Here is a 15,698-nt window from a genome sequence, read left to right on the forward strand (position 1 = left end):
CATAATATTGTTGATATGTAGTTATCCATACAACTTGCGAAGGCAGTGACGCAAACCATTTTTCCCCCGTCAATAAAGGTTTTGCTAAAAAATTTAAGCATATAATTGGCAAGAAAAATACATATCACATATCACATATTTCAATCATAAAGATCCAGTGGATCCCAAGAAAACTTGTCAAACTTTTCATTGTAAAGCAATTGACCAAACAGATAATTACCTTTTTCTTTATTTTTTTCTGTTCATTGCTTGGCAAAACCTTTCTGTATCAATAGCTTAAAAGGGGTCTTAATAGTCGAGTTTAAGCTTTTAAAAGTCCAATCTTGGCAATTATTGCAATTATTTTAGCTACCAAACCTAGGTGTGATGTGACAAATCTTCTACTGCAGAAAGCACAAGCTTCCAAAATGCCAGGGAATGAAAACTGAAAAGTGAATTCTCTGCACTAATTTTATTTTACCTTTTTTATTTCTTTAATTTATAGATTTTTCTAACGATGTTCACCCATTAACATGCATAAAAATCACGTAATCTAATATATATACACGCATACTAGTAATTATTAGTCTCCCTTTCATTTATATATTTTTTTCTATTTAATCTTACCTATCATCTCTTGTATTTATTTACTTTCCTTAATTAATTTTACATTTTCAAATTAAGATATATTTTAATGGTGCCTCGTGGGCATCTATTAGACAGATCCAAAATTATTTTTTATATTTTTTGGATAAGCAGATGAATAAACAGAGACAATACAGATAATTCTTATCTGTCCTTCAATTACTTGCCATATATAAATACAAAACCACATAGCCAATTGTCCATCAAAAAGCACTACAAAGAATAGACAGGATAGTAGTCCTACAACTAGCTCTAGTCTAAAAAGTTGGCTTAGAAAAAGATGTTTTTGTCTAAGCCAATTTCCAATCATTCTCCTCCTCTTCTTCTTCTTGTGCTGCTGCTGACTCCTGGTTTGGCAGCAGCAGAATTTGCTGCCACAGAACTCAGCCATGATGTGTTACAGCAGCAGGCGGGCGACCGGGTGGTTCAACTCCCTGGCCAGCCATGGGTGCATTTCAAGCAGTATGCAGGATACATCACTGTGAATGAAACTCATGGAAGAGCACTGTTCTATTGGTTTTTTGAAGCTACCAGAAATCCTGAAAAGAAACCTCTTCTGTTATGGCTTAATGGAGGTAATTCTGAGAACTAATCCTTTCTACATTTGCAATTGTGTCTATCAGGGTTGTCTTGATTTATGTACATGTTTCTGTCTATTTGAGGTTAATATGTTATGTCTCATTAGGTCACATTCTGTTTTTGTTCTTTACCCTTTTTTTTTTCTGCCTGGTGGAGTGGGGGAGAGAGGAAATTTAAACTTATGACCTCTAATTTCTGGGAATCAACCGCAAAAGTTATTAACTGGATTTTTAAAATTATGGGGATCATATTAGATTTATTTAAAAGGTTATACCTGCATTTCACCCAATTAAAAAATTTCCTTTTTCTTCTTCTAACATGCGCTCCTTTGGATTAGCTATTTTTGGAGGGTGTTTTTGAAATATTTTACTGTAACAGTATATATAAAAAATTTTATTATAGATGTTTTTTGAAATATTTAATATATTGTATGGATGAAATTTTTTAAAATTATTTTTGTTTGTGTATTAATATAGCACTGTACTTTTGAAAAATAGACCAATCCAAATGGATCAAACTGGCAGCAATTTGATATCACTTGTAGTCATTTTGTCACAGCAAATTGCAATCAATGATATTGTCTCCGTAGAGTGTATATGCTACTTTTGGTCAACTACTATCTTTTCAAATGATCCACAATTTGTGATTGGTCGCCTTTGGTACGCGATGATGAAACAAGGCCTTGTACCTCACTCGTAATGGTTGGTTAGCGACAGCCCACGAATGAACCAAAACAATTGTCCCAAGGGAATTGGGCAATTAGAAAATTCCTTTAATCATGAGATACAAGATAACTCAAATAGAGGCTTTAATGAGCTAAATCAAGTGGAATACTTGGTTTTCGAACTCTGTTAGTATATTATATGAATAGGATTCGAGTTCGACTCGAATATTAATGAATTATAAATGTTGTTCAAATTTGATTTGTTTATTTGTATAAATATTTAAGTTCAAATTCGAACTTGATTCGTTAAACTATACGAGCCGAATTTGAGTTCAAATTTGATTTTGAAGATAATCTAATTATATTTTTAATAAATAATACATTATTTAGAATAAATTTAATTGTATTTATTGATTTTAAAAAATAAATAATGCTAACTTATGTACAATTATATAATAAATATATTTAATAATATTAAATGTATTTATATTTATATTTATTTTCATAATTATATATATGGAATAGTTCGCGAACAGATTCATGTTCGACTCAATTATTAAATGAGCCTAATATTGTAGTTGAATTCGATTTGTTTATTAAATGATTGACCTTTTTTCGAATTCGAAAGAGCGGAACACAAATACGTTCACAAACAGTTCGATTCGTTAAAAGCATTATACTTAAATATCAAAGAATATTAAAATTTACATTCATTTCAAAAGTTTCCTCATGATTTAACAAGGGCCAAATTTGTGCTTAAAAAAAAAGGGGCCAAATTTGGACTTAATTGATATGTCACCCAAGATTTTAGGGAATGAATTTGCATATTTAGTAACTATATAAGTTTGTGATTACATTTTTTTAGAATTTTACCTTGGATTTTTTTAATGGATGCCCTTAAGGCATTCGTTAACACATCTAACATTCACCTAACCTACTATATATATACACGTACTAACAATTATTATACTACCAGACACTTATATACTTTCCCTATTTAATTTTACCTACTGTCTCTTGTATTTATTTACTTTTTCTGATTAATCTTATATCTTTAAAAATATAGCACATGAAATATATCTTAAACAGACCATTTTATCCAAGCAATATTGTTTCTCTTTTTTTTTTTTTTTTTATGGGGTTTCACAGTTTCACTGCTGTCTCTTCATTTAGATTATTGTTTCTCTTCACACTTTATTTTGACTCCACCATTGAACGTGGGAGATTGGACCAATATTGGCGGTCTCGACTGTTACAACTCGCTCTCCCTTTTGGGAAATAAATGAATATATTTTAAATTTGTTTGGAATAGGATATCTATGACAATAAATATGCCATTAATGTCCATCCTCATCCACTACACTTGGTCAAACAGGTCACTTTCTCTTAAGTATTATTTCATATTGATATCGACTCAATTTCCCTTCAGATCTTTGCCTAGGTGAAAATATTTGATCTCATAAATATATATATATATATATATATATTAAGCAACAAAAGAATCAGTAGATAACATAAGATACAAATTTCACCAAAAAAATGCATAATATGCAATTCAACTTCTACTACAACTTTTAAATATACAATTAATTTTATTCTTAATCATAGAATTTTTTGTTTTTTGCATAACAAATATGGAATTTCCTACCGAATTGGCACACTCGCTAAAATATCTAAATTGCACTTAACTTACCGTGTAAATACATAAAATCACATTTATTATCTCCTACATTTAGATACTTTCTCAAATTTGTTTCACGTTGATCACACTCGTCCAAATCCAACAAATATATATACTTTGGATAAAAAGGAAAAGGATAACTGAAATTCTCCTCTTGAAGAACATTGAATACGGTCAATGACATCATTATAAGCTTTTCCAAGGTAACAATAATAACGGCTACAAACTTTTCAATTTCTTTAAGCAGAAGTAAAGGCGAAAGAGTACTTTAGAAGTTTAGCCAAAAGGAACACCTTTGTGACTGATTAGCTGGGGCCTTGCCAACTCTGTGTTACCATGACTTCCTCTATACATTTTGGTGCACTTGAGCAGGTCATTGTACATCTCAAGCAAATATGGTGCCCACCCATGTTTGTTTGAAAATTCATACCTAAAATCTCGGAAATTCAGTAAAGAAATCTTCTTCTACTGAATGCTCAATCGAGTCAAACCATAAAAACCATTTCTTTAATGCAAATGACCGGTTCATGATTCAAACTCTGATCTATTTCTTTTCATTTGCGCCGCAAATCACATAAGTCATTCATTGATCATGAACATTTGACTTTTACGAAAAGAATTTCATAAGTTAATTTATAATTGTCAATAAAGATGTATTACATTTGGGTCACAAGCTAATTACAATCAAAATCCTATCCCTTTGATGTTCTACGTGTATATGGAAGACCTGATATTTGTGGATTTCATTAACAAAATAGGGATAGTACAATATTTGCAAATTGCAAGGATAAAGTTAGCTGCATAATACGTGTGCCCAATAGATGTGGTTGGCGTGCACAATACATTAATTTGTTGCAAATTCTACAATGTGTAGAGGATCTTGTTGGATACTTCAATGTCAATACTACAATTTCCGAATTATGAAATTTATAAAATCACTGGAATAAAAGTTTCTCAATAGAGTTTTCTTATTTAAATTCTCATCCTGTTGTAGAAAAGATTTCTAGATAGTTTAGTTATTTTTGGGAAAATTATTTTTTTGGACAAACCATGAAATTGAATTTTGAAAACATAGATCGTGGGATTCTGAATCCATAGAAATTGAGGGAAAGAACTTTAAAAAGTACATATTCTCTCTCGTGATTCACGCGTAGAGAAAATGCACACACACGAGAACAATTCAAATCATAAAAAATCAAAACAAGTAGCATTAATTGTTCGAATGGCTCAAGAATTTTTCAGTTTAGAATTTCTTATAACTAGAGTTCAAGATATTGCAAATCAGAATTCTGTTTATATCAATGTTTCGAAAATTAATCATACAAATCTATTTTTAATCCCATGACCTGCGTACCATTTATTTGATCCCCTCAGGTCCTGGGTGTTCATCAATTGGATATGGTGAAGCAGAGGAGCTAGGTCCATTTTTGAGCCAGAAAGGCAAACCAGAGCTCAAGCTGAACAAGAATTCTTGGAATCGAGGTATGCAAAAAGATTCATTAATTAAATATATGGTTTTTTTGGTATTTGTTTCATTATTTAGTTGGATTCTTATTAAATGGAGTAAGCCCATAATGAAGCTCTGACATTATAATCCATTCCCTAAATTGTGTACATTTTTACACAAAAATTTGCAAAAAAAAAAAAAAAAAAACGCTAAATTCATGTATTAATCTTTACCTTAATAATACATATTTAAAAGAAAAACTATTTAGTTTATCCTTATTTTCATTGTTTACTTTGTGCAGTGGCAAATTTGCTCTTTCTGGAATCCCCTGTTGGAGTGGGATTTTCTTACACAAACACTAGTACTGATATCAAGGAGCTTGGTGATACCATCACAGGTACCTTTTATTGCATCTTAATTCAGGAAATTGCATTTTATTCTTAAATACTTGTTCGCTGACAAATCTTTCTTTTGTATCAGCTCAAGATTCCTACATTTTTTTGGTCAACTGGTTTAAAAGATTTCCACAATTTAAATCCCATGACTTCTACATCGCTGGGGAAAGTTATGCAGGTAAGAGCCTTGTCCCTTGTGGTTTATAGCCACGGTATATAACTCTTATAGTTTCAAAATCTGTATTTTAGCCTCATATACTTTAGGTTAACGTGAAACTATAAATTTTTTTACTAAAACTAACAATTATTACCTAAAAATTCAGGTATTGGCAGTCAATTTTAACATACAAGTTAATAATTTTACTTTAGAGCACTGATGGCTAGAGTGTAGATTTTGAATTAGGTAATTTTTATATACTGTCAGTGTATACATGAGTAGGTGTAAATGCATATTACATAATTCAATTTCAAATTTAAAATTCATTTTTTGTACAGGTGACATACATTTATAAGTATTAGCGTAAAAAATTATATATTAAAGCATCAAATCACCGGGGATTAAAAGGTGTTTAAAATTTGAGCATACTTGTTACATGAAAACAAATTTTTGTCCTTTGGTTTAGTATTTAATTGACACATAATAACTTTATATTTTTCAAGCTAAAAACTTGTTGCAAGCAAAGTAGATTGCCAAAATTTACAAGTGTTTTAAATATCTTTTTCTTTTCCTTTTTTTTAATCTAAATTCGAAGTTCCTTGAATAGTTAAATCCTCCAATTAGCTTTGTTCTAAAATACACCACAAAATCATGTCTAATCACAAAAAGTCTCATAAAAAGTAAATTAAAAAAAGAAAAGAGGATATACCTTTCCCTAAATTTGTTTCCCGGGTTCCTAATTTGTCATGTCACTTTTTTTTTTTTAATTATTATTTCAACTTTTAGGCCATTACGTTCCCCAGCTGTCAGAGCTCATCTACGATAATAACGAAAAGGTCTCCAAGAAAACCTATATCAACTTTAAAGGTTTAATGGTAAGTTCTCCTATCATTAAGGATGTTATTTTATTTTTACAATCATTTGAAAATTTTACCTTCTATGCTTTGCTAATTTAACTTTTTGATTGCTTCTCATCTTTGGTCTGATGAGAGTTTCGACCAATCGTTATTAACATTCGAAAGTGAATCTTTGCTTTATCACTTTTTTTTTCATTGCTTTAGCACGTCTAAGTACCTAAACATAAGTCTCCAAATCCAGAAAGAGACAAACACATCTTAGAGAATTTTAGAAAGAGGATTAAAAGTTTAGTTTGAGTCCAGTACATGTTATCAGTTATTATGTTTGAACATATCTTTGTAAGCGATTTATGATCTTGGCAATACATATCTTAATGCATGTAATAACGGAGCCAAAACATCCAAATTTTTTCACAACCAAAAAAAAAAGGAAATAGAAAAGTTTTTCCTTTGAACAGAAGGAAATTATGGGGAGAGGAAGTGAGATGGGACAAGTGAAGAGGGGACAAACCAGTACAAGAAAATCATAGGTTGGTCCATTAATATCTCAACCGTTGCAACTTGCACCAGATGGGGGGAAAAACAATGAATAACAATTAGGTTTCTATTTCCAAACACAACTCATAAAATTTATCCCTTGCAAATCCACAACTAATAATTTGTGAAATTTCTGAACTCTTGATGACTTTGAATGATACGCTTTTCAGCAATGTTACTTGGAATCTTCGCTTTATCCTGCTTCACGCATGTTTTACTCTTTATTATGCACTAGATAATCCTGTCGGCAGGATTTAGTAGCCTAACATAAGTTTTCACAGCTTGCACAATTTTCTAGGTACAAGATCATTGTGAGTCAAATCAGCTGACACCTTTTCTTTCTTGCCATTGGATTAGAGACGTACTGCTCTTTCTGTACATATAAAAATTTACACGATTGCAGGTAGGGAATGCACTGTTGGATGATGAAACAGATCAAAGAGGACTGATTGATTATGCATATGATCATGCTGTAATATCTGATCAACTGTACAATGAGATTAAGGGTAAATGCAACTTTAGCACAGAACATCTGCCGAAAGACTGCAACGATGCACTTGGTAAGTACTTTGATGTCTACAAGATCATAGATATGTACAGCTTATATGCTCCAACCTGTGTTAAAAGCAACTCCACTAGCATCAGAAAACTTCCTGTGGTCCGAGGAGCTGCTCCCAAGTTATTTTCCCAGATTGTGAGTCACTGTTTCTCATCCCTTGTACTAATTCCCCTTTGATTAGAGACTTGATAGTTGCCTAAAATTTTTACTCAAAACCATGCATAATTAAGTACCTAAAATTCTAGCTTTAACCATTTGGTACAATCGTTACCTTAAACTTCGGATGTGAAAAAAAGTAGGCTCTTGACATCCTGCAAATGCTCAAGCTAATGTTCAAATCTGCAATTTTTGTCGAACATAAATACTCAAGAAACCAATTACATCTTAATTTATTGATTTTGAAGCTAATAAACAAAGTTGTTGCAGATTAATGTTAGTGGTGCTATATTTAGCCTCTATGATATCTTGTAATTGTGAAGTCATATTTGTGTGATCTTAAACAATGTGAACAAATTAAAATCAGTCAAGCTGCAGATAATGTTTAGCTTAATGGTTCCTCTATATTTCTAGGATGGATGGCACAGGAAACCAGCAGGTTATGATCCTTGTGCATCAGACTACACAGAGTTATATCTGAACAGGCCAGATGTTCAAAAATCTCTCCATGCAAATGTAACTAAAATCCCCTATAAATGGACACACTGCAGGTACAGATTATATGTGCAATTTGTTTTAATGTTAACCGAACATTAACTAAACGATGGCTCAATGCCAACATTTCCCTAGTAATTTATGTTAGAAATTATCCTTTCTATTTCTAGTATCCTCTGCCTTTCAACGTTTATATATGTCCTAATATAAAAAGCACGAATAATCTTGAAATGGTTTTTGGTGTATGCAGTGATAATATCACATTCTGGAGTGATGCCCCAGCTTCAATACTTCCGATCATTAAGAAACTCATTGATGGTGGTCTACGAGTATGGGTTTTTAGGTAATTAACAATATTTTCTTTTGGTTCTTTTGCCTGATAATGTTTTGGTAATTATGATTAGCAATGCCTAGTTATTTTGTTGGCATCCTACACTGCCCTCAGAAGACAAGCCTAAGATATTTCTCCATTTTATTCGTCTTTGTAACACAGTGGAGATACTGATGGAAGAATTCCAGTAACATCAACAAGGTATACTCTGAAAAAGTTTGGTTTAAAAATCACCCAAGATTGGACTCCTTGGTATACTTTCCATAAGCAGGTAATTGAGTCATCTTTTTCGTCTTTCTTCAAAAATTTTCGAGGTACATTTCTTGAATTGTTGATCTTGTTCTTGTTAATAAAATTTGCATTCTTCTATAAATTTGCCATGTGAAAGGTTGGTGGATGGACAGTGCAGTACGATGGGTTGACGTTTGTCACAGTAAGAGGAGCTGGTCATCAGGTTCCCACGTTCAAACCCAAGCAAGCCCTTCAGATCGTCAGACATTTCTTAGACAATAATAAACTGCCATCCGCAGCATTTTAACATAATTATTCCTATTGTTTTCTTACAATATTCTTTTCTCTTGCATATCAGATCAAGGAAAAGAAATGTCATACATCAAGCTACAATAATACAACCACAGAATGACAGAATTGAGAGTCAATAATAGGTCAAAATTTCAGAATTCATTTTCCCTTCTTCTTTCTTCATCTTAATCATTCATTTTTAATGGGAAAAAAAAACCCCGAGCTCATTCCCTAAGGTTATTTGGCTTCAACCATGCTAAGAATTCATGCTAAGCGTTTATCTTAATCAACCATGAACAATACTTTGCTTGCGTAATCAAAAGTTTTCTTTAGTTTTCTGTGTATCTTTCTAGTTGTATCAGATAGCATATTATTTCAATTTTCCTCTATGAGAAACATTATGTCTGTTTGGATTAACTATTTTTTGGGGTGTTTTTAAAAATTTTTACTGTAGCAAAGTTTTCATATTATATTTTGGGATATTTTTAGAAAATATTTTGGGATATTTAAGAGTAGAAAAGTTTTTAGAATATATTTTGGGATATTTTTTAAATATTAAAAAAAATTTAGATTATTTTTTAAAATACCTTTTAGAGTACTTTTTAAAAATTTTATATTTAAAAAATTGATTTTTGAAAAACTCAGCAATCCATACAGATTCTAAGCATCAGATCAGAAAGGCAGGAACAAGGATTTACTTCCTCACTTTGAAGAAAATCTGACATGTAGCAGTACAACGACGGCAGTTTGAATTTGACGATCAAGACAATCAAGAAAACGTGTATGTTGAGTACAACTATTACTGTTTTCATTTGATGATCAAGACAATCCTATCAAGTTACCGAGTAAAAAAATTCTACTGATACGTTACAGCTTTCAAATCCAACGAAGGGCAAACACAATACGTTACAACTTTCAAATCCGATGAAGGGCAAACACAAAACTACCGGATCCGCTTGGATTAGCTGTTTTTGGGGTTATTTTTTAAAAACTATACTATTCATTTTTTGAAAAACAGCAAATGTTGTTTGGATTAGCTGTTTTTGAGAAACAGCTTGTTTTTCAAAAACAAACTTGTTTGGATTATCTGTTTTTGAAAAACAGCTTGTTTTTCAAAAACAAGCTTTTTTTTAGCTATTTTCGAAAAACATTCATTCAAATTGGTAATTAAAAAAATCAATAAATTTCATTCAACAAAATACTTTATCAGTACAACACTGGTATAATTAAAAGTAAACTTAATAGATAGAGATTTTACATAAGTGTACATGCCATATACAATAGCCACCGTGGAACCATTAGGGAAAAAGTTTGCCATTTGCAATCCGCCAACTAGTTACAAAAGCTACAAAATAGATAACGACAAAATGGAGCTACTAATGTTGGTGATAGTACATGCTGTTTGCCAAGCCGCTCCTGAATTCATTCCAACCAGCAATTCCTTGAGGCGACATATCCAGTGGTTCTGCACCGGCCATTTGGTCCACCACATGATTTATATTATCTGCCTGTGCTGCAATATTCTCTTCTTCAACAAAATATGCGTCATTCGGGACATTATCGCGCATAAAGTTGTGCAATGCACAGCAAGCCAGGACAATATTATTCTGTGTCGCCATCAAATAGTTCTGCATGGGGCCCTTAAGTATCGGAAATCGCTTCTTAAGAACACCAAACGTGCGTTCTATAATGTTCCGTAACGATGCATGGCGTCTGTTGAAAAGTGTTCTTGCTGCCCGCTCCTGTTGGGTTCCCCGTGCACCCCTAAAGGGAGCCATAAATCCTGGCATGTTCGTGTATGCCGCATCCACCGCATAATACTTCCCTGCACACAATGTAATTATAGTTAAGTGCATTATAAATATTACTATAAATGTTTTAAGAAAAGTCATGCGATAAATTCCAAATGGATGATTTAATACCCAAATTACCTTCTGGTGGCCATGGAAAAGCACAATTAGGATCAAGTAAGACATCTTTTAAGATCCTAGAATCATGTGCGCTACCCTCCCACCCTACCCTGACATAAGTGAATCGCATATTATGATCACACACTGCTAATATATTTTGCGATAAGCCGCCATGCCTATTCCGATAACGCTCCCTGTCTTCAGCTCTACACCAAGCTGAAACATGCGTTCTATCAATAGCTCCAACACAATCCTAATCACAATAAGTAGACGTTCAGTCTCCTATAGATTATAATTAATAAGAGATTTCACAAAATATCCCTAACCTTAAACCATGGCCAAAACGTAGCACTGTTCTGTATTCTTGGATTCGTTGTGTGATAATCTATCGGCCGGACAAAATCACGTCCCAAGCGAACGAGAGATCGAAGGCATCGTCGAAGATGACGGTCTGTGGTCTCGGTTGTGCGTTGGAATCTCTCGGCTAGCACCCTATGTCGCTCGTTATGACTCAAGTAAAGAAGGCAAATGGCGAGAGACTCGTGAATGCCTACCCGTCCTGTCGGGTGGGGCTCCCAATAGCCCCTCTCAATCAACAAATCACATAACTGGAGGAAAAGCGGAGCTTCCATTCGAAGGTTGTCGAATATTCTGTCTCGATGGCCGTTTATGAGTTCTACAACCCATTGAGCACCCGACTGTGCACCATCTCGAATTCGTCGGCGTTCCACAGGGTTTAGGTATGGGTCGAACAGAGCCAATCCAACAAGCACAAAGTAGGTGAAGGTCAAAAGTATCTCCTCCTCATCTCCTTCGTCGAAGAAATCCCCACCTTGCAAATAATGCTCATACTCCATTTCCAAATGTGATCTCGGCAGCCAAAGTCACTCGTGATCCTGAGAAAAAAGGCTATTTTCAAAAGGCATGATCAACAACAACGCCATTATCTCCTAATTAAAGCATACTGGCAAATAGCTATATAGCATCAGCAAATCAAGAAGGCAGCTTATGTGCTATTTCGGGCAACAAATCTGAAAAAAAAAATCCACCACATGACAGCTAGTAATATGGCAATAGCTCTTGGAATATATATTCATCACAGTGAATAAGATTTCAAGTCAAGACAGCTACTAACAAGCCAATAAGTGAATATTTGGACAACAACAAAACCTGGCCAATCATATACCTTAGGACAGCATTTTACTTTGCCATTTCAGTTCACAACATTTGTAGCTATGAACAAATGCCTTAAAACGAGTAACCTGTTGTTAATGAAAACTAGCACCACATTCCTAATCCTATCCTTAGAAATTATCCCACAAAGTCATCCCCAAAAATATATACTACTCATGGTTTTAAATAGCAACCAACAGAGGACCAAACACAATTAACTCAAATCCTGCGTTTCGACATATAATATCCAGGGCATTCATGGACACAAAGCCCCCCTGAATTTAGAGATTAACCAAGACAGTCAATGCCACAAACACATCATCAATAATAATAAAAACCCAACAACTCCAGCCGAATGCAATAAAAACTGAACAAACTCATGGCCAGTACGGGGCCGGAATCCAAATAGACAAATCACAACACCTCTGAAAAAAAAAACACTCAAATGTATCGGTAGCAAATGCTACAACAAGCTGAGTTGGCTATAAAGAAAGTAAGTCAACAACTCAAGTCTCAGATACAAGCTCCCGATGGAAATGAAACGCCTAGAACGGAGGTGGGGGAGGGGGCTCCTGCGTATCAGATGGGAAACAGCCTTTCGTTTTCATAAATGTGATGCGGTCGGCGTCCGATTGTGCTAAATTCCAAATGGCCAGCTCTTGCTTATCCTTCAATATTTCAGCCACGGCCATTTTGGAGGCGTATGAAATGTTCTCCATTCCCCGAAGTTGATCCATGGCAACTTCATAGGTGGTTTTGGTCGGGCCACCGCGGCCGGAACACTGCTTGTCCCGAGAACTGACTGACACGCCCATGCTGCTGCTCTTATGGCGACTAACCAGGGACTCAATGGTGTCAAGAGCCTTCATGTACCTATCAGAATGGGAGGCGGTGGACATAGGACTACCGCTTGACATGTCCCCCAATTTTCGCTTTCCTTTGCCCTTTCTCCTTTTCGCTTCATTTGCCCCTGCTAACTCAGTTTGAACACCCTCATGCACAGCATCCAACCTTCCCTTTCCCCGTGACGATCGGGCAAAGTTCTCCATGTATCTCTCCTCGGGTGAAGTACGGGGCTCGTTCTCAAAGCCAGCGCTGAAATCTCCCGTTGCTCCTTGGTTGACAAAAACCTCCTCAAGCAAGTGGTAGACGGTGCAGTCATCTTGAAATTTTAAAAATTTTGGGTTCACCTGACAAAAAAAAAAACACAGCCAAAAGGATATTTGAGGGAGCTGCACGTATAATCTGATTAACTTTTAACAGCCATTAAATTGATATAAAAACAGTTTACTTGACAAAAAATACCTGTGCAAGCTCAGCCCACTTGCTATCGTCCATGAGCCAGGTAAAGTTCTGGCTATCCCAACCCAGTCCCGTTTCCCGCCTCTTGAAGCCAATGTACAGCTTGGTAAGTTCTCGCAAGGCATAGTATTTGGCTCTTATGCTGTCCCAAGTGAACGATGTGCCAAATTGGCTGTTCAACTGCTGTTGAATTTCGGGAACCACGTAGCTACCAATATTATTGTCCCTAATTTCACTAGCTCTATGCATGCTGACTAGGCGCTCAGCAATTTCTATTTCCTGCTTCCTAGTGAAATAAAATTTCTGTCCACCTGGATTGCGCCTTTGTTTTCTCATCTTATTAATCCATAAACAAAGGCAATCAGACACGTTGGTACTTATACTATCGGCCGGACAAAACAGAGATGAAATAATAAGTAGCGAAAGTAGAGGACTAGCAGGTATTACCTTGTAGTAGTTAGAAATGCACGTTTGTAAATCGTTTTCCCCCCAAGCTGAGTTGGATCCCCTTGGATTGTCACAATTTTTCGTCTTCAATGCTGTGTTTGCACACGAGTCAAAATTAGTCGCACTAAACAAGGCAGTAAACAGAGTCAGAACCACGCAAACTACCTTTGGAAGCACGGCGGGTAATAGGGGGCATGTAACTTTAGAGAACGGCAATGAAAACACCAACCTACCCTGTTTTGTAGCACCAAACAGCAGTATGAAGTTAGACTGCAGATACCAATCTCATCTATAGCCGGAGAAGACAATTTAAAATCACAGAAATAGCATCAGAGAGTTCATTTTGGGGTAAAAACACAAGAATTAATGCTACAATAATATGAAAACATGACTGCAGTCGCATTTGAACAAAGCGAGACACACTCATGGGGGCAATAATATGCCAAAGCACAATCAGAAGCACAAGTTCTCCATGTAATTTCCATCAGAAGCACAAACATATGCTTCATTCACTGAATTTAGGCAATTCTAATGAATCTCAATCTTGGTAAATTTATATAAGGACTATCGAATACAACCACCAACTCCGACAAAACAGCACCAGACAAAATTCATGACCAACTCATATGAATTGAAGTCAATGCCGTATTGTGGTCATCCACTTTCTCAATATTTTGAAAAATGAAATCTGACATTGAATTCAGAGCATGGCCAGTTTATCGTCTCAATATTCAAACCAGCTCCATTTTTCATGGTTCATTTTCAGCATTGCCGAGACTTGGTTCATCCACCACAATACTCTGCACAACTAATCTGTAACTCTACTGTCCAACACCTCTAAATGTGATGATTTGGAAAATTGAAAGCAGCGCACAAATTTTGACCTCACAGTCAAATTTTTGGGGCTTCCGGACATCAAATTTTGAACATCCCACACATTATTCTTTACAATACGCAGCAAGAACAGTAAAGTGAAAGCCGCAAAATGCCTTAGAAACATAACCTTAACAGTACATCGAAGGGCGAAGATGGGTTGGAGCTGCCAGTCACTCGAGATGTGTTGTTCGCTGTGAAAGGGGGTTAAGATCCTGATGGATTGAAGCGCGAGGATGGGCTCTTGCAGACAAGGTCACATCTCAAAGAGGGGCGTACTAGCAAGATGGATCGAAGATCGAAGAGGGGGTTGGAGCTCAGAGGAGGTTTGGAAGTGAAGTCGCAAGCTGAAATCGCGAGCTGAAGGAGGTTGGAATCGAAGGTTGCAAGCTAAAATCTGCTTCGATTACTCATAATTTCGCCTCTCGATGGCCGGCAATGGTGCTTCGGAGGAGTACTTTGCACAAGCTCCTGACTGGTCCCTGTTCTGAATATGTCTTCGCGTTCAGCACAGAAGGCAATTTGGTAAAGTAGCGTCGGCAAAGGAAAGCCAAAAACAAGACAATTGGCTATTTTGCCAAAAACGTCGCAGTTTTATTAAAGACCCACTGTAGACTTACTTATCAGTAAGTGTTGTTTCTCAAAGACAAAAACAGTTTTTGAAAAAACTGTCAATCCAAACGAACCCACCATTGTTTTATACAATTTTAAACAAATTGAAAGCAAGTTTCTTGTAAACATGGAGAATTTTTTGGATCATATATATTATTAATGTATGAATAAAGCATGGTAAAACAACAAGAATTGAAACAAATGAAGAACAAAATCTTGCCAGGAAAAAAAGCATGTTATCAAGTTGCTTAAACGAATGACAATATTGATAAAAAAAATGCAGTTTAAAGAAAATGCAAATGTTGATACGAAGAAGCTCAATTCACACTATGTTTCATGCAAAAACAAGGGCAACTTGAAATGTTCAAGTCCAAGCC

General features: G+C 35.1%; 3 protein-coding genes across 3 annotated transcripts; 1 reads left to right on the forward strand and 2 right to left on the reverse strand.

Moving 5' to 3' along the window:
* The first annotated feature begins 856 nt into the window (after positions 1-856).
* Positions 857-9,154, forward strand: LOC113715677 (serine carboxypeptidase-like 34). Its single transcript, XM_027239959.2, has 10 exons — positions 857-1,199; positions 4,923-5,030; positions 5,297-5,392; positions 5,476-5,568; positions 6,334-6,422; positions 7,345-7,635; positions 8,071-8,207; positions 8,402-8,494; positions 8,645-8,753; positions 8,871-9,154. Exons 1-10 carry the CDS (start codon positions 905-907, stop codon positions 9,018-9,020), a joined length of 1,461 nt encoding a protein of 486 aa, XP_027095760.1. The 5' UTR covers positions 857-904; the 3' UTR covers positions 9,021-9,154.
* A 1,181-nt stretch (positions 9,155-10,335) lies between these two features.
* LOC140016386 (uncharacterized) lies at positions 10,336-11,132 on the reverse strand. The gene is made up of 2 exons (XM_072069879.1): positions 10,936-11,132; positions 10,336-10,829 (listed from the first exon to the last, which is right to left on the reverse strand). The coding sequence occupies exons 1-2, from the start codon at positions 11,042-11,044 to the stop codon at positions 10,381-10,383; spliced, it is 558 nt and encodes a 185-aa protein (XP_071925980.1). The 5' UTR covers positions 11,045-11,132; the 3' UTR covers positions 10,336-10,380.
* A 1,260-nt stretch (positions 11,133-12,392) lies between these two features.
* On the reverse strand, positions 12,393-14,864 carry LOC140016911 (uncharacterized). Its single transcript, XM_072071083.1, has 5 exons — positions 14,840-14,864; positions 14,002-14,070; positions 13,837-13,928; positions 13,393-13,725; positions 12,393-13,277 (listed from the first exon to the last, which is right to left on the reverse strand). The coding sequence occupies exons 2-5, from the start codon at positions 14,030-14,032 to the stop codon at positions 12,633-12,635; spliced, it is 1,101 nt and encodes a 366-aa protein (XP_071927184.1). The 5' UTR covers positions 14,033-14,070; positions 14,840-14,864; the 3' UTR covers positions 12,393-12,632.
* Positions 14,865-15,698: the final 834 nt, after the last annotated feature.

The sequence above is a fragment of the Coffea arabica genome, chromosome 11c (genome assembly GCF_036785885.1).
Source record: "Coffea arabica cultivar ET-39 chromosome 11c, Coffea Arabica ET-39 HiFi, whole genome shotgun sequence".
Taxonomy (NCBI): Eukaryota; Viridiplantae; Streptophyta; class Magnoliopsida; order Gentianales; family Rubiaceae; genus Coffea; species Coffea arabica.